This window comes from Crocuta crocuta, unplaced genomic scaffold, assembly GCF_008692635.1.
Source record: "Crocuta crocuta isolate KB4526 unplaced genomic scaffold, BGI_CrCroc_1.0 scaffold205, whole genome shotgun sequence".
NCBI classification, from domain to species: Eukaryota; Metazoa; Chordata; class Mammalia; order Carnivora; family Hyaenidae; genus Crocuta; species Crocuta crocuta.
Window position 1 is genome coordinate 4,101,695 of NW_027530644.1, and position 24,535 is coordinate 4,126,229.

The window sequence follows — 24,535 nt, forward strand, 5'->3', positions numbered from 1 at the left end:
ATAAACACTGTAGATATTCAAGATAATATTTACACATAAGTTATCTTTTCTTCACTCTTAGTTAATTATTAAGTGTCTATATGACTTTGAACAATTGGATTATCTGTGCCCCAATTTCTTTCTCTATATAGTACCTATTCTACAGAGATGTTAAGTGGAATAAATCAGGTCATACTATAAATCACAGATAAAATTATTTGATACATAGTAAACAGTCAACAAATAAAAGCTTTTATTATCACCAATTTAATCATTATCCTCTTTCATTTACTTTATCCCTATTTTTATTAAGATCTTAATGTCTCCCTTGCAGGAACGGTATTACAGACCTTTAGGGAAATCATTCCAATTATCTGTTCTATCACACAAACACAGAGTCTGGCACTGAGTAGGCACTTCCCCACCAAAAACAGTGTTATTAGGTGGGAAAAGTCACTATACTTAGTGATTGTACTTGTACAAGCTTACACTGTACGCCAATACAGGCCAAGTATATGCAGATATTCTCACGCATCCCAGATGAAACTTCATACTATACTCATGTTGCAGCTGAAAACTGCTGGGGACGCAGGTGTTTATGGAACTTTCCACCATCACTGTTGAATGAAGTGGGAGCTGTGACTCAAACCTAATTAGGTCTATCTGGTCCAAAATTCTACTATTTTCCCTGTATATTACATGCTGTCTCTCCACAGCTCTCTTTAGCCTCTCTAAAACTCTGTATCTTAATATATTCTTACAGATTTCTTTCCAAAAACAGAGAAGAGACCAGATCTAAAAATTACCAGGTTGCAAAACTTTCCATATAAATTTAACTTTCTCTTTGACAGAATTTGACAGTAAAAGAAACATCCCCCCATCTTAATCCTCTGCCCCCTCAATCCTACATCCCAAATAATATCCTCTCCATTTTTTTCTTATCTGCTTTGTATTTTCAAACAATGGCCTACTTTTCCCATATCTTTGCCAATTTTTAATGCCTCATTGAGTCTTTTAAGTTTAAGGGAAATTGTTAAAGACAATCTGACTTCAAGCTTTTATTTAACAGAATCCCAAAGCTTCAGGATCCATCTCGGTACAAAGCCATATTGGGACAACTGTTTAAATCTACTATAGGACATCTTGAGACCCATGAAAGCATCTTTTTAATTTTCACATTTACAAGTCAAATACCAAGTGACTGCCACATAGATCCAATAAATATCTCCTGAATGAATGAATGAACTGGAATTAATATTCAGAATTATGAAACAGAGGCCTTGTAGGCTCCTCTGTAAAAGGTCAAATGATGTTCAATATACTGCACTTACTAAAAATGGATAATTAAATAATAAAACTATAACATGATATTCAGAAATGACTTGAAAGTAATTTCTGAGTTAACCTTTCACTTCATTTTAATTAGAAAATTTGGTTAAATAAAGTAACCGATTATCTAGGCATTAGACTTGAGTAAAATTTACACTGTAATTGCTTTCTTCTTGTACTTGGGTTGTCAGGCAAGATTACAGTTGCAGTGGGGTTTTGGTGAAGACAGCAATACTGGGGTCTCTTTCAGATATCTGTGATGTCACTGCTGCAGGTGTGATATAGGTCCCCTGAAAATTCTGTAAGAGGCAAGAGGTAACAATAAGGAAATCCTTGTTCTGGGTCTGTTCCATAGTAACTGTATTTCCTCCATCAAGAGTGTCTTAGAAAAGAAGCTATGTAGTTATTCTACATTCATTCAGCCATTATTTATAAGCCACGTAACTATGTGCTAGGCATTGTTCTATGTGGTTGGGATACATGATTGATCCAGAAAGAGATGGAGACTTGACAGCTTGCAGTTTGCACACTAGTGTAGAGAAACCATAATAAAGATAAATAAGTAAATCACAAAGTACGTTAGAAGGTGATACTTGCTATGGAAAAAAAAAAAAAAAAGAAAAACTAGAGAAGAGTGAAGGGATTGTGAACACTTGTATAGTGACAGATGAAGGCATGTGTAGAAGCAGAGAGGTTAAGAGGCCATCAGAGTAATCCAGGTAAGAGAAGATGATGATTTAGGCCAGGGTAGTTAACAGTGGAGGTAGTGAGAGCTATCTGAGCCTTGATGTATTCTAAAGATAAGACTACCATATTTGCCTGGCGGGTTGTTTCTCTCAGATGTGGGAGAAAGAAAGGAGTCTAGGAGGAGTCCACAATTCCTGATTTGACCAATTAAAAGGATGCTATGGCCAACCAGTGAGATACACACGTGAGGTAAGAAGAGTATCAGCTGAATATGAGATGTCGAGACCTCCGTGTAGTGATGTCAAGTAAGCTGCTCCATATCTACGTATTGGAGAGAGGTCTCGGCTGGATCCTCAATTTATATGGTATATAAAGCCATGTCACAGGTGGGATGACCAAGGAAGTGTGAATGTACATAGAGGAGAGCACCATGGATTATCCCCGGGAAACTCCAACATTAAGTTGTGTAAGAGGAGAAACTAGCAGAGGAGGCTGAGAGTTGGAACCAATTTTGTAACAGGAAATAAAAATAAATCCTGGTGTCTAGAGGCCAAATGAAGACAATGTATCAATGATACTTCAATTAAGACCATGTTTCAAGTGTGTCAAGTGAGATTTTTAGTGACACAAAAGGCAGAACTAGGACCTATGGCAACTTATAAGGATAAAGATCATATTTCAGTGAGGAAGAAAGTTCAAACAGCAATGTCTATTCATTATTAGATCCAGCTGTTTTATAATATAGTGAACTTTGTTTTTACTCACTGGAGGCATTCATAGACAGGCTGATGAGTATCAGAGATATTCTAGAAATGATTCCTAATTGGGTAGAAGATTAGACCATATGACCTATGAGATACACTCCAACTAATGAGTCTATTATTTCTGCCTCACTTAACACCAGAGGAGAAATACATCTGCTTTTCCATCTGTGAGTCTGTGCAATCTAAGCAGTCTGTGTCCAGAGTTATCTCAATGCCTCTTGATAGAAAAAGAAAGTGAATCATACCAACGATTCAATACAGAGTGGCTTTGGTACAAACAAACTTTAATTTCAATGTTAACACTACCACTAATACATCTTCTGGTTTTAGGAAAGCTCCTTAAATATTTTTTAATGTTTTCTTTATTTCTGAGAAAGAGAGAAAGAGACAGTGTGAGCAGGGGAGGGTCAGAGAGAGAGAGAGATACAGAATCCAAAACAGGCTCCAGCCTCTGAGCTGGCTGTCCACACAGAGCCCAACGCAGGGCTCGTCCCACGAAACATGAGATCATGACCTGTGCCAGTTGGACACTTAACTGACTGAGCCACCCAGTCACCTCAAGCTCCTTAAATATTTTTAAATCTTAAGTCTCTTCTTCAGAACTCTCACTGTGCTTTGGTCAGTGTTTGATATATACTGGGTTCTGACAAAAACCCTAATTCTTTAAGTGAGAGACACCATATTTAAGGGTTATTTTGATGTCTTAAAGTTACCTGTTCCTCTAAAAGTGAGTTTTAGAATATACTCTTCATTTAAGCAATACACTTATTATTAAACCAGAAAAAGAAGTGTATGGTGTTTTCATTAAGACAAATTTTTTATTTGGTTTTGAAGTTCATAATACATTTTGAGGAGTCATGTTTGGGTCAAATTTTCTACTGTTATGTTTGAAGACATCATTTGCTTACATTATACTAACTGAAACATATATTCCAATGAGGTAAAGACAAGAAGCTGTGAAACTAGAGTGGCTGGATATGAATCCTGAATTGGTCATTTCCCAATAATGATTTCAGCAAATAAGCCCCCCTAAGAGTCAGTTTCCTTATTTATAAAACGAGAAGGAATAAATTATTAGAATTTTTGTGACAATGATATCAGCTAATACATGTAGAAATTACAAAATAAAGTGTCTGATTTTTTTTAAATCAATAATCTTTATTTTTATTATTTGTTCCTCTAATCGAGGAAAAAATTCTAAACAGCATTGTTTCTATTTTAAATGTTTTCATTAGCCCAAACTATGTTTAATGTTTATTTATTTTTGAGAGAGAGAGAGAACAAGTGGGTCAGGGGCAGAGAGAATGGGAGACAGAATCTGAAGCAGGCTCCAGGCTCCGAGCTGTCAGCACAGAAGCTGACATGGGGCTTGAACTCATGAACTGTGAGATCATGACCTGAGCTGAAGTGAGATGTTTAACATACTGAGCTACTCAGGTGCCCCTAGCCCAAACTATTTTTAAAATACCTTTATTATTAGGAAATAACATGTTAATAGTAACTAATTCAAACATCACAAAGAGCCTGCAATAAAAAAGAGCCTCCTTCCTTCTACTTATAATCTATCATCATATATATATATATATATACTGTACATATATTTAAGCATATATGTTTATATATAAATATATATTTTTAACATCATATATATATATACTGTACATATATTTAAACATATATGTATACACAAACATAAATGTATTCCTTTTATACTCCAGAGGAATAAACTATAATCTTTCATACTTTCATGTAACATTACCTATGTGTATAAATATATACTTCTTAAATAAATTGCTAGATATCCAACTGTTTCCAAAAGTCTTTGCCTTTGTGATTTTCATTGATTTTGCAAAATCGCTCTCCAAAATCACAATGCTCTGAGCAACAGGTTATGGAGTGTATTTTTTCCTCACACCCCTAAAACATCATTTTTGGTTATAATCAAACTTTTTTGTCAGTCTGATAGAAAACAGAGGGATTTCATATTCATCTTATTTAATATTTCTAATAAGGAAGGTTCAGGATATTTTTCTATTTACTTTAAACAGTACCTGTGTTGGTATCATTAATTTCCTATCCAATTAGAAAACTTGAGCCCCTTACATATAACAAAAATGTGTTATGTGTTTCAAATATTTCTCAAATAGTCATACGAGTTTGGCATTTTAATTGTAACCTTTAATTCGGTGATCATCATTATTATTTTTGCCTGTACAGAAGTTTTGTTTTAGGTTATAAAATATTTTAATTTTTACTTATGGCTTTACTATTTTCCATCTTTCTTAGAAATGCTTTCCCTCAATTAAATATTATGAAATAAATTTCCCATAATATATTCTACTTTTTTATTGCATTTAATCTTAGGCCAGTTGAGATTTTTGTTGGTGTAAAAGATGAGTTACAGATTTAGTCTTTCTTGCCTTTTGCCCCTAAATGTCTAATTAGTTATTTTTCTAACATTTAATAAAAAGTATTTCTTCACTCTTATTACATATTATACATAAATTATAGAATATATGTCCATGTTTATTTCACAAGGAATGAAAAATCTATGTTATCATGTGACTGATGCTAAAATTCAGTAAATTTTTAAAAGTATGTTTAAGTACTAAGCCAGTCTTGCATCCCTGAAATAAAATACATTTGGGTGTAATTTATTTTGCTTGTAATGTGCCATTTAAGTACATTTGCTAGTATTTTTATAACATCATTTTTACTGTGAGAAAATAAGTATAAAATGTACTATTTTAACTATTCCTTTAGTTTATTTATTTTGAAAGACAGAGAGCAAGAGCGCACAAGTGGGGAACAAGCAGAGAGAAAGTGAGACAGAATCCCAAGCTGCCTCTTCCCTGTCAGTGCTGATCTTGACTCATGATGTGGGTCAAAATCAAGAGTCAGAGGCTGAACTTACTGAGCTATACCCAAAAGACCTATTTCAACTATTTCTAAATGTGCAATTCAGTGGCATTAAGTATATTCATAATGTCGTGCAATCATCCCCACATCTATTTCCAAAACTTTTCATCATCTTAAAGGTAAATGTTATATCCATTAAACAATAACTTTCCATTTTTCCCTCTCCACAGCCCCTGGTAACCCCTGTTCCACTTTCTGTGTCTGAATTTGCCAGTTCTGAGTATCTCATGTAAGTGGAATCATACAATAATTGTCCTTTTGTGTCTAACTTATTTTACTTAACATGTTGTCAGTGTTCATCCGTGTACAACATGTATCTCAATTTCATTGCTCTTTGAGGCTGAGTCATATTGTTATATATATATTTATACACACACACGTATATATATACACACACACATTTTTTGATTTATCTGTTGAGGATATTTGGGTTATTTCTACTTTCTGGTTATTGTGAATAATGATGATATGAACACAGGTACATAATATTTGGTAATAGTTTAAAGCTCTTGCACTGATGTTCATAACTGAATTCATGTAGTGTTCTATTTTTTTGTGATATCCTTGTGAATGCCATACATTTTTAAGAAAGTTTCTTATACAATGGTGGAAATTTAAATGTGTTACAGAAGTTTACCAATCACTTAAATTTGAAAAAGCCAAAAAAAAAATAGTCATACTTTTTCTTCATGGATCTAAATTTCTTTCAAAAATTTGGTCATAGTCACTTTCTAACTTAGTACTACAAGTAACAATAATACCTTGTCTAGATGTTATGGGGAGGAATGCATTAATTTTTAGTTCCTGGATCCTTTCCAGAGAAAGTGTGCTTTTCTGCTAATCTCCACATATACAGTGCTTGAATTTATATCAAATTCACTGGCTTATACATGTCATTAAGTCCTTCAAAGTCAATAATAATATGGGAATCCAATCGATTGGTAATGTACTGCCTCTTAATTTTAAGTGGTCTTTCTTCTCTAGTCTCTTAAAGATCTATCTATGTAAGAAGCCACTTCTACTGCAACAGCAAAAGAAAACGACAGAAAAGCCATCTGTATTCTAATGGTTGCAAAGAAACTTACTGAAGGCTCACTGACTGAAACAAATAAATGAACAAATAAGCAAATGAAGAATGGCAGGATTACAGAAGGGGGTATGAGGTGGAAGATCTTTTCACTCTCAAGGAACCTTAGGATATTGGTGTGGACACATTTCAAAAGGCACTTGCAACATTTTAATGATCCTTTTGAAGCAGTTTTCAGTTTTCCATTTGAGGGTAAATGTGAAATAACCTCACAGAAAGGAAACAACAGATTAAAACAGACTGAAGATTCTCTAAGAGATCTAGACATAGAAAAGAGAGATTATTTCAAGAAATATGAGGACATATTTTGTGAGACTGTGCTGAGCTCATAAAAAAAGATGTGGTGAGAAGCACATAATTCAGGATTAGGAACACATGGGTGTTACATGAAGACAAAAATATTTTAAGTACTAAATGGAAAATAATATTTAAATACATGGGAAAGAGACACCTGGGTAGTTCAGTTGGTTAAGTGTCTAACTCGTGATTTTAGCTCAGGACATGATTTCACGATCCATGAGTTCAAGCCTCCAATCGGGCTCCATGATGACAGTACAGACCTGCCTGAGATTCTCTCTCTCCCTGTCTCCCTGCCCCTCCCCCACTCGCTCTCTCAAAATAAATACATAAATTTCAATTTTTTAAATGTTTATTTATTTTTGAGAATGAGAGAGAGAGAGAGAGAGAGATCGAGAGAGAGTCAGAGTTCATGCAGGGTAGGAGCAGAGAGAGAGGGAGACAGAATCTGAAGCAGGCTCCAGGCTCTGAGCTGTCAGCACAGAGTCAGACATGGGGCTTTAACTCACAGACCTGAGCCGAAGTCAGATGCTTAACTGACTGAGCCACCCAGTGCCCAAAAATAAATACATAAAGTTTAAAAAAAGAAATACATACATATATACACAGGATAGGCATTAGTTAAAAGAAAAGATCACTGGAAAAGACAAGGACTAGACATAACATCATTGTAAACTTCTAAATTTTGCTAGAAAACAGTTACCTCAAAGGCCATTCTACTATAGAGAATGTAGTCCATAGCATTTTGGAATGTTTTTTCTTACAGAAAGTGTGAATCTGAGTGTCATGTTATTTTCCAATTGAGATTTACATTTACAGGTGAGAGGCTAAGAAACTGATATGAATGAAATTGAAATCACAAAGCTCGATCAGTCCTCTCTTCCATTTCCTTTAGAAAAGTAAAAAGTGACACTATGCAGTGGTCCCTGTCTGATAAAGATAAAAACAGGTTTAAGATGTAAGCTACGGAGTGGCTTTTGGAAAACCACATTGCTTAGAAAAATAGAGAGGTGTGTCCAAGATTGCAGGTGGTGATATTGGCTTTGAAATACGGTCATAGTTTCCACAGTTAGTAATCCTATTACCTATTCTTAAATGATCTGATAATTACTTATAAAGTCAGAAAAAAGAAGACTCATCAAGAATTTGGATTTGGGTTTTCATCCTTCAGAGTCTAAGAAAGAAACAACTTCTGTGAGAAAATATGCCAGGTCTCAGTGACGGGTTCCAGGCAGATACAAAGGCAGCCCCTCTCTCTGGGACTGAGCAGAGTAAGACGAAACAGAGGGCAAGTGTGGTGCTTTTGAACATATTTTGGGACTTTAATTTTCTGCATTCATCTACATAAGGAATGGATTTGAAAAGCAGCACTGGGGAACATGGCCACGTTTGATCTTAAAAGGGGCCAAATTTGGGGCCGATTTACACTCCTGGCTATCTACTGCTTTAAAAAGTTGGCAGTAGCTCAAGTCGAGAAATAAAAAGTGGACCTTGAGGCAAATTTAATTGAAGGAAAGGACTGATGCATTTCAGAGGATTCTAAAGGCAACATCAAAAGATATTTTTAAAAGGCACGGAGAGGTTGGATTGCCCAGGTGGTCAAACAGGTGTAGTTGCAAAAGCAAGGAGGAGCTTCTGCACAAGTGGAGGCCGCCTGTCCATCCTCTCATGTGCTCTCAGTGTGTCCACACTTGTGACAGACGAACCTTTTTGCATGTCTAGCAGTCACAAAGCAGAATACATACAGCCTTAGCCACTTATATGCCTTTGTTCCTTGGGTCCTTTAAGAAACCTGCTTACTGAGGACCAAGAAATCATGGCATTCTTCTTCATTCTTCCATGGATGAATATTGGCTTCATTAATATCAAGTTGATAGCCCAAGCTATGGTTCTTTCCTTTTCTTGTATATGGAATAGCTTCACAAGTCAACACTAAATCATAATGCGATCTTTGAAGACATTTTAAACAGCAACCAAAACTCAATCCACACTTTTTCAACACAACAAACAACTGGATATAAGAAGGCATGGTCAAGTTTATGTGTGCAATGTTTACCGACAACAGTAATGAGTTATGACCACTGCTTGCCTGATAGAGACTAGAAAATGATTCTGATAATAATATCCATACCAGTCGGAGATGTTAAAATTTTAAAAAATAAATGTGTATTGGACTATGAAATATAGTATGTGTGGATTTAAGGAGAAAGAGTTCATGTTAATGACGGTGCGTTTTCTGCAGGAATCTAAGTCTTCTGCACGAATCCCTTAAGATTACAGAGGAACACACTGCCACATGTTACCTCCTTGGAGACTTGATTATCAAGAAATAGTTGCACTGATTCCAAAACATCTGTCAATGCAAACTATCAATGGGCAAAGTTTATTTCTTTTCTAATCTTGTTACAAACAAAAATACTGAAAAAAATAAGGAAAGCTGCTCATTATAATAATTTGGTAATATGACATAATTTTTCCAGATTAAGTGATTAAACATAAAGCACTAGAGTTAGATAAATCATACTTAATATGTTTGAACAGCACTCATATTTTCTATATTCAAAATCTTAAACTTCTTTCAATCCCTTGTATTACTCAAATAAGTCAGCAACTTGAAAGTGGAGACTAACTGAAATAAAATCTATCCAAAAAAGGTCACGTCTTAAAGTCAGGATAAGGTCATTTCCTCTAGAATTCCCATAGTTATTTAATGCCCTTTGTAGGAGAGGCCTGTGTCATCAATACACTAATTACCAGTTCAAACAGACAGCAGGCATCAAGCAGAGAGATGGCCCTGAGAGAAGTCATGAAAAGTAGGTCTTTCTCCAATGTGCCCCCTGAGGGATAAATCACTTTTTATTATAAAAGATTAAACCTTAAATCCATAAATACAATTGTGCTCTGCCCAACAGTTCATAGTATACACCATACCACACACTTTACAGCTCTCAAATGTATATCAAGTATAGCTCAAGTCTAGTGACTGTAATCTTAACCTCACCGATATTTTTGTGAGAAGTAGGCAATAATCACTCAGCAGGAGAGAATCACCACTTTTGAAACAAAACACAGTTTTCAAAAAGTTGGTTTTAATCTATTATAGTATAAAAGCAAACAAAAACAAATATAGGTCAACATGATAGATGATTCTGTTCTGTTTCTCAGTACCTTTTTCTGCACAAGGGTTCTTAACAGTTCTCTCACTGTAAGAACTGGATGTATGAAATGCACGTCCCTTTAAAAATAATTTAAAGTGGTTTAGCATTTATTCATCAATTAAAAATGGTAAATTTTTAAGGCAGGAATTGTTAGATAATGCTCCATAAAACCTACTAATCATTAGAAGCTCTCATTCTTCACATTCTTCCATATTTCACAGGAACAAGTAACACAAAAATGTGAGCAGGAGGGGCGCCTGGGTAGCTTAGTCGATTAAACCGACTTTCGCTTAGGTCATGATCTCGCAGTTCGTGGGTTCGAGTCCCGCGTCGGGCTCTGTGCTGACAGCCAGCTCAGAGCCTGGAGCCTGTTTCAGTCTGTGACTCCCTCTCTCTCTGACCTTCCCCTGCTCACACTGTCTCTCTCTCTCTCTCTCCTAAAAATAAATAAAAACATTAAAAAAAAATAATGTGAGCAGGAGCGCCTGGGTGGCTCAGTGGGCTTAGCATGTCACCGGCTCAGGGCTGGCTGTCAGCCCAGAGCCTGCTTCGGATCCTTTGTCCCCCTCTCTCTCTGCCCTGCCCCTACTCGTGCGCTCTCTCTCTCAAAAATAAATAAACAAAACGACAACAAAAAATGTGAGCATTATCAGTCAAGTTAAAAATGCAATGGCTCACAAAAAGTGAAGAATCTAAAATAACAGCAATCTCTCTAGGTATCTCCATCTGCAACAAAGATATGTCTTTGAGTAATTCATGATTTCCCAGTTATCTCATCTGCAAGATAAAAGGTACCTGTATATTCTGTGATTTCGAAGATTAGTTCCAGCCTAAACATTTTGTTTAAAATGAATTCTAAAACTTCTAGAAGAAACATTAATTTGCTGATGAGATGTGATTTGTTTCAATACAGATAAGCAGTTTTATTATTTGATTATCTTCTTATAAATTATAAAATTATATGATACACAAAAATTAGACTATACAGTAGTCTTGTTTCTGTATTTACCATTATGCATCAAAACAGACTTAATGCAATATTCAGTATAAAATCACTCATACTGGGGTTCTTGTCTGGCTCAGTTTGTTAAGGATCTGACTCTTGATTTTGGCTCAGGTCATGATCTTACAGTTCATGGGATGGAGCCCTCTGTCAGGCTCAGTACTGACAGCATGAAGCCTGCATGGGATTCTCTTTCTCCCCCTCTGTCTTTGCCCCTCCCCGACTTGCTCATGCGTGCACGCATGCACACGCTTTGTCACACAAAATAAATAAGTAAAAACTTTTTTAAAAAACCGCTCATACCGCCGCTTGAAGAACCACTAGGATTTGAAATGCCTTTCACACCTTGCCAACCTTATTTCGTCAGAGATATACAGCTACATTTTATTGAGGAGATACTGAGTCTGTCATTGGTTTTCCCATATCCAGAGAACAGACAAGGGTTATTCTGAGAAACAGTATCAAGTTATATAATATTTAAAAATATAATTTAAAGGGCTAATCTTGTACTTCGTAATAGGTTAATTAATCAAATTCTTTTAAAAAAGACACATTCTTAATACGCACATTTCTACCAATTTCATTACTAAATAAACATTTTCATGTACACTTTGCAACCCAATTTAATATTCATAAAAATGTGATTATGAAATAAATAATAAAATTTAACTGTAAAATATATATCTATTGACTGCAACTTTCTTACAACAGAGTATGTCTAGCTAAAGCAAAAACAAAACACAAAAGCCAAAAACTGTTATGCCCAAAAACCTCATCTGTAAGTTAAATTTTATGGTTTGGTGTGCTGTAACAGTTTACTCATAAACACAATATTCTACTTAATTATATTTATTAAATTTATCATATTAGAAGACAATTGGTAAACGAGAGCATTTATTTCTGTAATCTTCACTATTAGGATAATTACACAGTCATTGTTTCTGATTCACTCTTCAGAATATAAATTACCACCTAATCTGAGTTTCCATTGTTAGCATACTTAATTTATTTAAAAAAAAAGAAAGAAACTCCTTTTACCCATTGGAATTTATTAATATAAGTGATGAAACCATGCCAATGAATGCTATATCTTATAATCATGATTCTGGTGATACAAATCTCATATGATACAAAAATGTCTAGTGAAAAATTACTCTCAAGAGATCTGTATCAGAATTATTTTTATAAAAGAACCCTCACTACAGAAGACTACAGGTTATAATCTAAGGGTCTAATAAAGGCTAGATTGCTTTCCTGGATATAATTACCTGTGGATCGGCTAATGCTGTATATTTAGTATCATTAATTCTACTCTTTTTTACAATAGGAATACACGCTGTAACATGAACCAAAACATAATATTTGGACAAATTATTGAACCATTTAATGTTAAATTCATAATTGAAACATCTATTATTTTTTACATATTCACAAAATAAAAGTGTTAACAGCCTTCAGTTGAAAACTGATCTCATCACTGTACTTTCAAAGACTTCTCTGTCTTTCTGTCAGTGTAAAATATTTGTGTATACTAATACAATGAAGTTTTAAATATTTATTTCATGAAAAGCAATGAATAAAACATCTTATTTTAGTAGTCTTATTTTAATCATTTTTCCTTAATTCTATGAGAACAAAGCATATATGGTAGTACCTTTGGATATTGCTTGACAGGAATCAATACCCTTTCTGAGAGCTTTATGTTTTTGTTGCTGATGACATCAAGATATTTCTTTTCTTCATCTTCCTTTTTTCCATCAGAACCTTGAAATTTTTCAATTTCTGAAAAAAAAAATTCACGAGAAAAAAACAGTAAGTGAAATGAGAAGTCATAAATATGCTGATTGGTTTTTTTAAATGTTTTTAATGTTTTATTTGTTTTTGAGAGAGAGACAGATACAGCATTAGCAGGGGAGGATCAGAGAGAAGGAGACACAGAATCTGAAGACAGGCTCCAAGCTCTGAGCTAGCTGTCAGCACAGAGCCCAACACAGGCTCAAACCCACGAACCTCGAAATCATGACCTGAGCCGAAGTCAGACGCACAACCGACTGATCCACTCAGGCGCCCCTATGCTGATTGTTCTCATTGCTTGCCTTCATAAAAAAGATTTTGAAGAATCTTGATAGGACTAAACACCATCTTGTTAACAGCTCCATGAATGCTAAATATCTTATATATTAAGATGACCTCTGTCAACTAAAACTAAAAAGTTATCATTGAAGATGTGACTGTCTGCCATGAGACAAAAGATGAACTTAATTTTTAACATCTACAAACAAAACACAAGGAAGAATATGCCCTTTAATTATTTAAAATACCTAAGCAAACACAACTTTCCTAGGGACATTAAACAGAACAAAATATATTTTAAGGCTTTATGTTTTATTTTTACTCAGAATTATTCCTACAAAATATAATTGAAAATAGTAATCATCCATTCTCTAAAATAAGACAGTAAAGATAAATAGCATATTATTTTATATTCTGACAAAACTTGAAGGCAATTAAAAAAGAGGGTCACAGCAAAGTCTTCTAAAGGATTAAGTCTGTAAATGCTGTCACTCATAGTCATCAACATGAAATTATCTGTCCATAATAATATCTGTTTAAGAGGAATTACTAATTTTGCTTTATGACAAAATTCCCCAAATGGATATTTTCAAGCAAATGTACACTATCTATTCTTTCTTTTTAAAATTAACTTATTCCACAAAGATTCTTGAACCTCTATTGTGGATACCACAGATAAAACAGAACACAGAAAATAAGAAAACATCTCTACCTTTACGGAATCTATATTCTGATAGGAAAAATGAGCAATTAGAAAGTGAATATGTGCATGCATATGTATATGTGGAGGCTAGAGAATAAATATAACAAAGCTATTAAGACAGCTTTTTTAAGTTTTGTTATAGAGAGAACGAGAAAATTTTGTTTTTGTAATTGGAGTAAAGGTGGTGATATCTATTAAGTATGGAAATTCTCTATTCATATTAGTTTATATTTTATTTTGAAACATTTTTTAAAGATCTGACTACTTCTGGAGGTGAAAGAAATACTGTATTACATGAAACAGCTTTATTCTTTGTTGTTATTTGTAATCAGTATCTTTCCCAAAATTATTTCATATACATTATATAAAAACCCTGTAGCATTCCCAAAGGTAATCTTTTAGCATATCATTTATTTGGCTCATGTGGAATGATTGAAAAATATTTTTGAAGTAAGATTACATTGCTTACCCAGATAATGGCAGAATGAATGCTACACGGCATGGTTCGCACAGAGTCATTTGTGCAATCACACTTTTCAGGTATATACTATAATTTCCCTGAAGACATTTATCTTAAAATAAACTGTGCTGAAGGAATCAAGAGCAAAAATAAACTATTGGGACCTCATCAAGATTAAAAGCTTCTGCACGGCAAAGGAAACAATCGATAAAACTAATAGGCAATCGACAGAATGGGAAAAGATAGCTGCAAATGACATATCAGATGAATGGTTAATATCCAAAATCTGTAAGGAACTCACCAAACTCCACACCCAAAAAACAAACAACCCAGTGAAGAAATGGGCAGAAGATATGAACAGACACTTCTCCAAAGAGGACATCCAGATGGCCAACAGACACATGAAACGATGCTCAGCATCCCTCCTCATCAGGGAAATACAAATCAAAACCACACTGAGATACCACCTCACGCCAGTCAGAGTGGCTAAAATGAGCAAATCAGAGAACTCTAGATGCTGGTGAGGATGTGGAGAAACGGGCACCCTCCTACACTGTTGGTGGGAATGTAAACTGGTGCAGCCCCTCTGGAAAACAGTGTGGAGGTTCCTCAAAAAATTAACAATAGAACTCCCCTATGACCCAGCAATAGCACTGCTAGGAATTTACCCAAGGGATACAGAAATGCTGAGGCATAGGAGCACATGTACCCCAATGTTCATAGCAGCACTCTCAACAATAGCCAAAACATGGAAAGAGCCTAAGTGTCCATCAATGAACGAATGGATCAGGAAGATGTGGTTTATCTATACGATGGAATACTACATGGCAATGAGAAAGAATGAAATCTGGCCATGTGAGCAATATGGATGGACCTTGAGGGTGTTATGCGCAGTGAAGTAAGTCAGGCAGAGAAGGACAAAAACCAGATGTTTGCACATATGGGAGAATTAGGAGGAACTTAACTGAGGACCATGGGGGAGAAGAAGGGGGGAAATGGTGGGGGAAAGGGAGAGAGGCAAACCATGAGAGACTCTTGAATGCTGAGAACAAACTGAGGACTGATGGGTGTTGGGGGGAGGGGGGAGATAGGCATGGAGGAGGGCACGTGTGGGGATGAGCACTGGGTGTTATATGGAAACCAACTTGACAATAAACTATTTGTTAAAAAAAATAAAATAAACTGTGCTGTTTGAAAAGAAGTTATATGCAATATGCCTATAATTTCTATGTAAAACAATGGCATCAGATTCTTACTATTCCACTCCAGATTATTAGCAAGTCATTTTACTGTCTTTTTCAACCAAGAAGCATTCTCTATTCAGGCTTTCAATCCCTTATATAATTATTACATACAGAACTCTGACAACTGCAAAGAAATAATATTCATTATATCTTCTGATCCTGACAATGAACTTCTGATCACTGCCCTTTGGTTACATGCACCTACCTAATACCATACCTAGTTTGAGGCAATTGTAATGTGGGACACATAGACTCAATTCCCAATCTATTATATGTACGATCTCTCCCTTGTCAGTCTGTCATAAAATAAATTGAATTTGTCTGACATTATTTGCTCTCTACACAACTACTACTACCTTAGGCATTTTTAAATGTTTGCAATTTGATCAATGATTAATTCCAATAAATTTTCCATCAAGAAATGGAGTTGAATAAAATACCATTTCCACTGCTTTTTCTGCTCATTCTACACTTTCCTTATAAAAATGTTGAAATATCTTTTGTGCTTATGATACTTTCAGGGAGTTGTCTTGTCTTTCCTGACATAGCTACATGACTAACAGCTCAGTAATTGTATTTGTCACCTGCGTAGTCACAGAATGGTATAAGCCAAATATGCCTGATTTTAAAATCAGAAAAAGCAATGTATACTACACCTTTCCTTTTTAAATTTTACTTTAAAAAAATGTTTTATTTTATAATTAATGTATGTTCATTGTGTAACATTCAGACAATATAGGTATCCATAAAAATGTAATGGCCTCCATTGTCATCTAACAATAACTAAACAGTTTTGTGTAGAGGAGTTGAGTAATTTTTATATTTGTTTATATGGCCTCTCTTTAAATTTGCCTTCCATATTATTGGGAAAACATATTTAATATATTAGGGTAGGCTTATTTTTTGTTGAAAAAATGTTAAACCACATAGATTTTAGTATCTACAGTTCTCCTTTCACCATTTATCTACTAATGCCAATATTCATTCAAGAATTGGCTTTAGCAGTCATTGACTTATTTTTAGTGGCTCTTCTGATAGTTCTAAACTTATGAGAAGATTACAACAGAGTTAACCTGTAGGCATCGGTGTATTCATCTTGCACTGAACTGGTTTTAGTCATATGGAAGCTATAGTAAGAAAGTGTAATTTTTGTAATAAAAAATACATATCCCTAATTCCCATTTTAAGTGTACAGTTCAACAGTGAGTAAGTCTATTCTGTTGTTGTGCTATACATCTTTAGAACTTTTTCATCTTGCAAAACTAAAATTCTAGAACCATGAAACACTCTTTTTCCATCTTCTTCTCACAGGCCTTGGCAACCATCTTGTCATTGTCTGTTTCTATGCTTGACCACTTTAGGTACTTCATATGAGTAGAATAACACAGTTTTTGCTCTTTTAGGACTGGCTTGTTTCACTTAATATAATGTTCTCAAGGGTTATCCATGTTATAGCATGTGTTAAGACTTCCTCCTCTTTAAAGCCTATATAACATTCCATTGTAGACATATGACAATTTCTTTATCAGTGGACATCTGAGTTACTTCTACCTCTTGGCTATTGTGAATAATACTTCCATAAACATGGATGTGTAAGTGTCTCTGAGATCTTGCTTTGAACTGTTTAGGACATATACCCAGAAGTGGGATTGATGGGATCATATGGTAATTCCATTTTAATTTTTTGAGGAACCTCCATACTGTTTTCCATAATGACTGGACCATTTTATATTCCCAAAAAGAGTGCACAAGAGTTCCAATTTATCTGCATTCTTGCCAATACTTGGTATTTTCTATTCTTTTCATAGTGGTCATCCTAACAGGCATGAGGTGCTATCACATTGTGATTTTTATTTTCTCTTACGTTTAGTGATCTTGACCATCATTTCATATGCTGTTGACCATTTGTTTATCTTCTCTGTAGCATTATCTGTTCAAGTCTTTTGCCCATTTTTAATTGGGTTATGTGTTTTATTGTTGTTGAGTTGTAGAATTTCATTATGTACTCTGCACATTAACCTCTTATCAGATATACAATTGCAAATATTTTCTCACATACCACAGGTTAACTTTTTATTCTGTTGATTGTTTCTTTTGATGCTCAGAAGTTTTTTCAGTTTGATGTAGTTCCCTTTATTTTTCACTTTTGTTGCCTGTGCTTCTGATGTCATATCCAAGAAATCTTTGACATATCCAATGCTTGAGGATTTTCCTCTATGTTTTCTTCTAGAATTCTAGAATTTCTTCTAGAACATAGTTTTAGATCTTACTTTTAGGTCTTTACTCCACTTTGAGTTAGGTTTTATGCATGATATAAGACAAGATCCCAACTTGATTCTTTTGCATGTAGATATCCAGGTTTCCACATTGATTTGTTGAAGAAACTGTCCTTTCCCCATTGTATGTTCTTGGCATCCTTGTCGTAGAACATCTGACCATATACACAAGGGCTTATTACTGGGCTCTGTATCTTGTTCTACTGTTCTGTGTTTCTATCTTTATGACAGTATCACACTGTCTTTATTATTGTGCTTTGTATTACATTTTTGTTGTTGTTACTTTTGTTTTTTGGGTTGTTTTTAAGTTTTTATTTGAATTCCAGTTAGTTAACATATAGTGTAATATTAGTTTCAGTGTACAATACAGTGATTCAACACTTCCATACAACATCTGGTGCTCAAAACAAATGCATTCCTTAATCCCCATCATTTATTTAATCCAAGCCTTCCCTCTGGTAACTATCAGTTTGTTCTCTATAGCTAAGAGCCTGTTTCTTGGTTTCTCTCTCTCTCTCTCTCTCTCTTTCCCTCTTGAATTATTGGTGGGGATGCAAACTGGTACAGCCACTATGGAAAACAGTATGGGGGTTCCTCAAAATTTAAAAATAGAACTACCTTACAATCCAGCAATTGCACTACTAGGTATTTATCCAAAGGATATAAAAATACTAATTCAAAGGGATATATGCACACCAATGTTTATAGCAGAGTTACCTACAACAAATTACAGAACCCTCCAATGTCCATCAATTGATAAATGGTTAAAGAAGATGTGGCCTATATACAAATGTATGATATTTTGAAAAGAGGATTGCAAATCTTCCAAATTTGTTCTTCTCCTTCAAAATTATTTGGAGTCTTTTAAGATTCCATATACATTATGGAATTTTTTTTTTCTGAAAAGAAATGCCATAGGAATAAAACAGGGATTGCACTGAATCTGTAATTGCATAGGGAATTATGGACATTTAATCATTATTCAGTGTTCCACTTCAGAACAGAGTCCTTCCTTCCTCTTACTTGTATCCTCCTTGATATTAGTGAGTGATTTTTTTTTAAATGTTTTATTTATTTCTAGGAGAGAGAGACAGCGTGAGCAGGGGAGGGTCAGAGTGAGAGGGAGTCACAGACTGAAACAGGCTCCAGGCTCTGAGCTGGCAGTCAGCACAGAGCCCGATGCGGGGCTTGAACCCACGAACCGCGAGATCATGACCTAAGCGAAAGTCGGACACTTAACCGACTAAGCCACTCAGGCGCCCCTTTTATTGAGTGATTTTTGTAGCTTTTAGGTAAGAAGACATTTTGAAAGGAATTTTTAGTTCTCCTTTTGCTTCACTTCTCCTCATTTTCTTTAGGCATATAATTTTAATTGTGCTTTTTCTTTTTTTTAATTTCTTAAACTTTTTTTATTTGCATATTTAATGCATTTATTATTTTTCTAGTCTTTCACTTTGATATCAATTTCCCTTTTTAATTGCACTGTTTGTTTGTTTTTTTATTTTAGAGAGGGAGATAGTGCACAAGCAGGGGAGAGGGCTAGAGGGAGAGGGACAGAATCTTAAATAAGCTCCACACTCAGCATGGAATCTGACACAGGGCTTGATCCCACAACCCTGGGATCATGAGCCAAACCAAAATCAGGAGTCAGATTCTCAGGCCACCCAGGAATCCCTGTATTATTTCTATATTATAGAATTCCATGAAGGATTTCTTAGTGGGTAAATTTTTGGTCAGGACTCATAAGCATTACATGGAAAGGGTATATATTCTCTGTTGTTGGTTAATAGTTAGCTATAAATCAGTGAGATCTTTTCTAACCTATACTGGATCCACCTTGGAATGAAAGAGGTGTATGAGAATTTCTTTGGAACATGCATATGAATGGAATTTGGTTCATAAATTATTCACATACTTAATTTGACTAAATTCTACTATTTTGTCCTATAAAATATACTAGTCACATTTCCACAAACAGAGCAGAAGTGTTTCTATGACTTGCATTTCCCCCCAGTGGCTTACATTAGTAACCTCACCTAATTTTCTTCTAGAAACAAGGCAGAATGCCTAATATAAAAAAAGAAAGGAAAAAAAACCTAAACTCTGAAAATAACCCCACCATCCAGGCAATCTACAATAACGCTATTTAAAAAGTAGGTTTCAGAAAACACTGAACATAGCAGAAACCCTGCTGGGTTCTGTGTGGGGTAGAGTGTGGAAAAAGGAAAATTCAGATGTCTCCAAGAGTCCTAGAACATAGAAATTTCAAGAAAGTACTTCTCAAAAGAAGAGACGACCTCTAACGTAGAATTCTCAATAATCTGAACAAAAGAAAAAAAAACATAAAACCGGGACAAGACTACACAAGCTTCAAATCATGAATGATTCTGAAACAAACAATGGAGACCATACGATGTCTGAGGAAAAAGTTGGAAGGTACTACAGCAGCAGCATAAGCACTCCAGGATCTCAGAAAGCAAAAGACAAACAACAAAAATGTCCTTCTCTAAGGGTAAGTCTCTTCCTGAGAAAGGGAAAAACTGCCTCAAGCAAGATCCAAATGAAGCATAAGCCAAGGACACTACCCAAGCTGAACAGTCTATTCAAACAGAAACTACTTAAAAGCAAAGGCAAACCTTAATCATTTAAACATTAAAAAGAGAAACAGATTGTGTTGAACCTCATACAAGCATACTATATAAGAAAACAAAAAAGGAAAATGTACTAAATAATATATTGACAGAAAATGAAAGGAGAGAAATACATGATGACAACACAGAAAACTAGAATATTAAAATGAGAGGAATAAAGCATGGAATTAGAAACGTAATAAAAAAGAAGTATATATCAAAAGTAGAATTGGGTTATATAAGAACCAATAAATTAGAGGACATTGTAAAAAATTCAGAGCTCAGGAATGAAGTAAAAACAGTTTATTTCATAAATGAAGAATAAACTAGAAATAATACAAGACTAGATAAAGAAAACAAACAGAAACAAAGGAAAGAATTAAGCATTATTATAAAATCAGAAAGTTAAAGAGAAAATGAAAGATGTAAAAGACAGGTAATGTCTTCATCTCCAAGGGAGATATACCTGGAGCTCCAAGAAGATGAAAACTAAAGCAATAAAACTGAAGAAACACTAAAAACTACAATTCAGGAAACTGTTTCCTAAAGGAACTATATGATAATGTAATGTGATATGAAGCTTGTGACCTATCTCCATGTTATATCTGAGGGAGAGGGAGAAAGAAAGCCAGAAGAAGGAAGAGAGGGAGAGGGAAGAAGTGTGGAAAAGAGAAGGAGAGAGATTGATATTGAGACTGAGAGGTGCAAACAATAATGCAAGATTTAATGGACTAGAAATAATTGCTACAAAATTAGTTCCAGACAGTGGTTAAAGCTCTGGTCTTAAGAAAAAAAAAAAAAAAGACAAAAACACAATTATGGTTTTAAAATATGACATGCTGCAAAATGCCTGCCTCAGTTTCACATCTGGAAATTAGGAAAGAACTCTTGGGGTATTGTGAGGATTAACTACATTAATAAGCAAGTGTTTAGAAAAGTGGCAAAAGCATTGTTGTTTTTATTATTATTCTCATTATTATATACTAACTTTAAAAGGACCAAGTGCACTAGAGCCGTATGGTAACTGTCACTGAACAGGGAGCCAGAGACTGATCTCTAGGTTAAGAGAGCATCACAGAGAAATAGGGAAGGCAACTGGCTGGATGAAGGAATCATACTATATAATTTCTGCATATCAATAATGGCTTTTGATTTTGCTAATAATTTTTAAAAATATTTTAATATCTTCCCTATGTTTATAGTTTAGTATATTCTATAGCCCCAGGCATAAACAGTGTCAAATCATTTAAAGTTTGATTAAACTCATTCTGAAAATATGAATAAAATTTCAGTGAAGAGGATTCTATTTGAATACCTGAATTTATACCTCCATGTTCAAGTCACTTAATACATGTGATTTTTTTCTGCAGTCATAATTCACATTTCTTAAACTGAGTGTGTTGAGTATTTAATAGTGGTCTCCCATACACTTCTACCTAGCATTTTTTTTGACCTTCAGAATACAGATGGCTTAAGAATTTAGAAACATCAAAAGCCTTAAAATTGATGTGCTTGGCTGTGTCTGTACTATTAATGCTTTACACAATTTATTTTATCGTGTTTATATTTATTTTTATAACTGGCACATTAAGAGATTCATATTTTAAATATAAATGACATACAGTTTCATTATACAATAAGAGAAATCACAATTACCCTGTTTCATGGAAAAGCAGTTATTTAACCTAAATGAACTTTTTTCTTAAAACAAACTTTAATATTGAGTATTTGCATATTTTAAGCAATCTTTCTAAAATAAATTACCAATCTCCTAGTCATTTGAAAAAGAACATACTTTGCATGATTTAGGGACTTTATGAATGTCAGTTATTCTATCAAAGCTAATCAATGTGAATAATGACTTTATTCTTTCATTAATTCAATAACTACTACTCAGGTATAATCTACCTCATGTGTGGAGGATTAAATATAGAAGGAAAAGAGTAAAAGCCGGGAAATAATGAGGGAAACAGTGACTGAGGTTGAAGAGTCACTAGCGGCTAAACTTGGAATAAATCTGTAAGGTAAGATATCCTCTCTTAACTATAGATAGAAAGTGAAGGGAGAGGGAGAGAAGAATAAAGGATAGCCCCTAGATAAGTGATATTAGGGATAATATTGATGCTGTGCTTGTGGTGTGTGTGTGTGTGCATGTGCATGCACTAACTTATTTCACCAAGAGTAACTAATCTTGTTAGAACTATATACTAAATAATAATAAATATATTCTCAGTCAAGCAAATTACATAGAGCTGTTTATGCCTATTTTTTTTCTTTTCTTCGTGTGTGTGTGTGTGTGTGTGTGTGTGTGTTGTGTGTGCCTAAATTTTTTTTCATGGAGTGAAATACATACTATTCCAAGTACTGATAATGCTAAAATTCAAATAACCTGTAGTTCTAGTAGAATTTTAAAGAATCAAGATACATTTAATTACCAAATAGACTTTGAAAATAATTTCAATGCAATAAAAGAGAAATGAACATTTATATGCAAGGTAAAATATATTGAAGCAAAGAACATGATATTAGTCTGGGAAGAAAACAGGTTATTGTCAATAAAATGTAAATGACCTTTAAATATAACAACAGGGAATGATTCCAATATTGAGTTATTTTGAAATTTATGCTTGTCTAAAACCGAAAGTCAATAAGAGGTTGTAAAAAAATTCTTTTATTTATGGACATTTTCCGAAAAGACTTTATAACACAAATAGTGCTCAACTGCCTACTGATTAGAAGTCCTTATTATAAATGGAGCATGAACAACTTAGATTTACATAATATAACTGAGCAAAGGCTATCTTATGTGTTCCACCTTCAAATTATAGCCTTATCGCCTTTAATTTCTAAGTAAAAATGTTTTCTTATGTTCTTATTTGAATATAGAACCAAACATTTATTAATGTTAACAGAATGAAAGACGGTGATAGAGAACAATTTTTAGCTTCCTTTTAGAATCCCCCATGTAAAGTTTCAGACATCAATATTCTATAATATAGTATTACTCCAGCATTTCAAATTCTAAAATTTTAAGTCTAGAATGAATGGTTAATTATACCATAAATAACTACTGCTGGTTGTGAAACATAAACTCAACATAACAATGAAAGTATCTGAGAAATGGTTTAGCAAAAATTTTACTACATTGATATTGATCAGAAAGATACAGACATTCAAATTTCAGTCTCAAAGAAAGGGTAAAGAAATACCAATGTTACTTTGACAAACGAATTTCTTTTTTTAGCAGCATAACTCTGTGGAATAAAATATCTCCGTCTTCAAATAAATAAGAAGGAGTTCAAAGAGCAATGTAACATATATTATAAATACAAGAAGGAAAACAATGGGAAAAATAATTTAAAGATTGGAGAAGAGCAATTCTCAGTATAGCCTTATATTTTGTATAATAATATATTAGTATTTGTATAATAATATAAAATTACTAGTATATTTTTGTTTAATAGTATAAACAAAAATGATAAATAAAAAAAGAAGTCAGGCTTTGCTTAAAAATATCATTTAGCAATTTATTCTTGTAGAAAAATTACCTTCTGGGAAAGGAGGAATTAAGGCTTATGTCTTGTCTTACCCACTTCCTACAAGCTCAGAGCTGAGTGTCTTTAAGGAAAACTTGCCTTGTTCTAACTTGCCTATGATAAGGCTTTCTTCTGTAAATTCTTTTTCACTTCACCCTCTTTATAACTTTTTGTTTCTTTAATCTTGTGATAGTATTTTTATCCTTATTTCATTCATGCTTTATTATCAGCTACCTCAAAACCATTTCAGAAATAAGTGATAAATACCACTTTGCTTTAAAATTATTTAGTATTTTGTATTGATAATTATTAAGCCAACAATCTCTACTAATACAAAATTTCTCTAAGTTCTGTTTGTGGTCTTTGGAGTTAACTGTGGGTGTTAAAAGC

The 24,535-nt window shown here is 34.1% G+C and overlaps 1 protein-coding gene across 3 annotated transcripts in view; it reads right to left on the reverse strand.

The window, feature by feature from the left end:
* Positions 1-24,535, reverse strand: part of KHDRBS2 (KH RNA binding domain containing, signal transduction associated 2) — a 572,791-nt gene that overhangs the window by 456,984 nt on the left and 91,272 nt on the right. For 2 of the 3 annotated variants that reach the window (XM_077769102.1, XM_077769101.1), the window contains exon 2: positions 12,878-13,005. The exons of the other annotated variant lie outside the window; for it this stretch is intronic. In XM_077769102.1, coding sequence (XP_077625228.1) covers positions 12,878-13,005 — 128 coding nt within the window. The remainder of the gene's footprint in view (positions 1-12,877; positions 13,006-24,535) is intronic. 3 annotated transcript variants of the gene reach the window in all.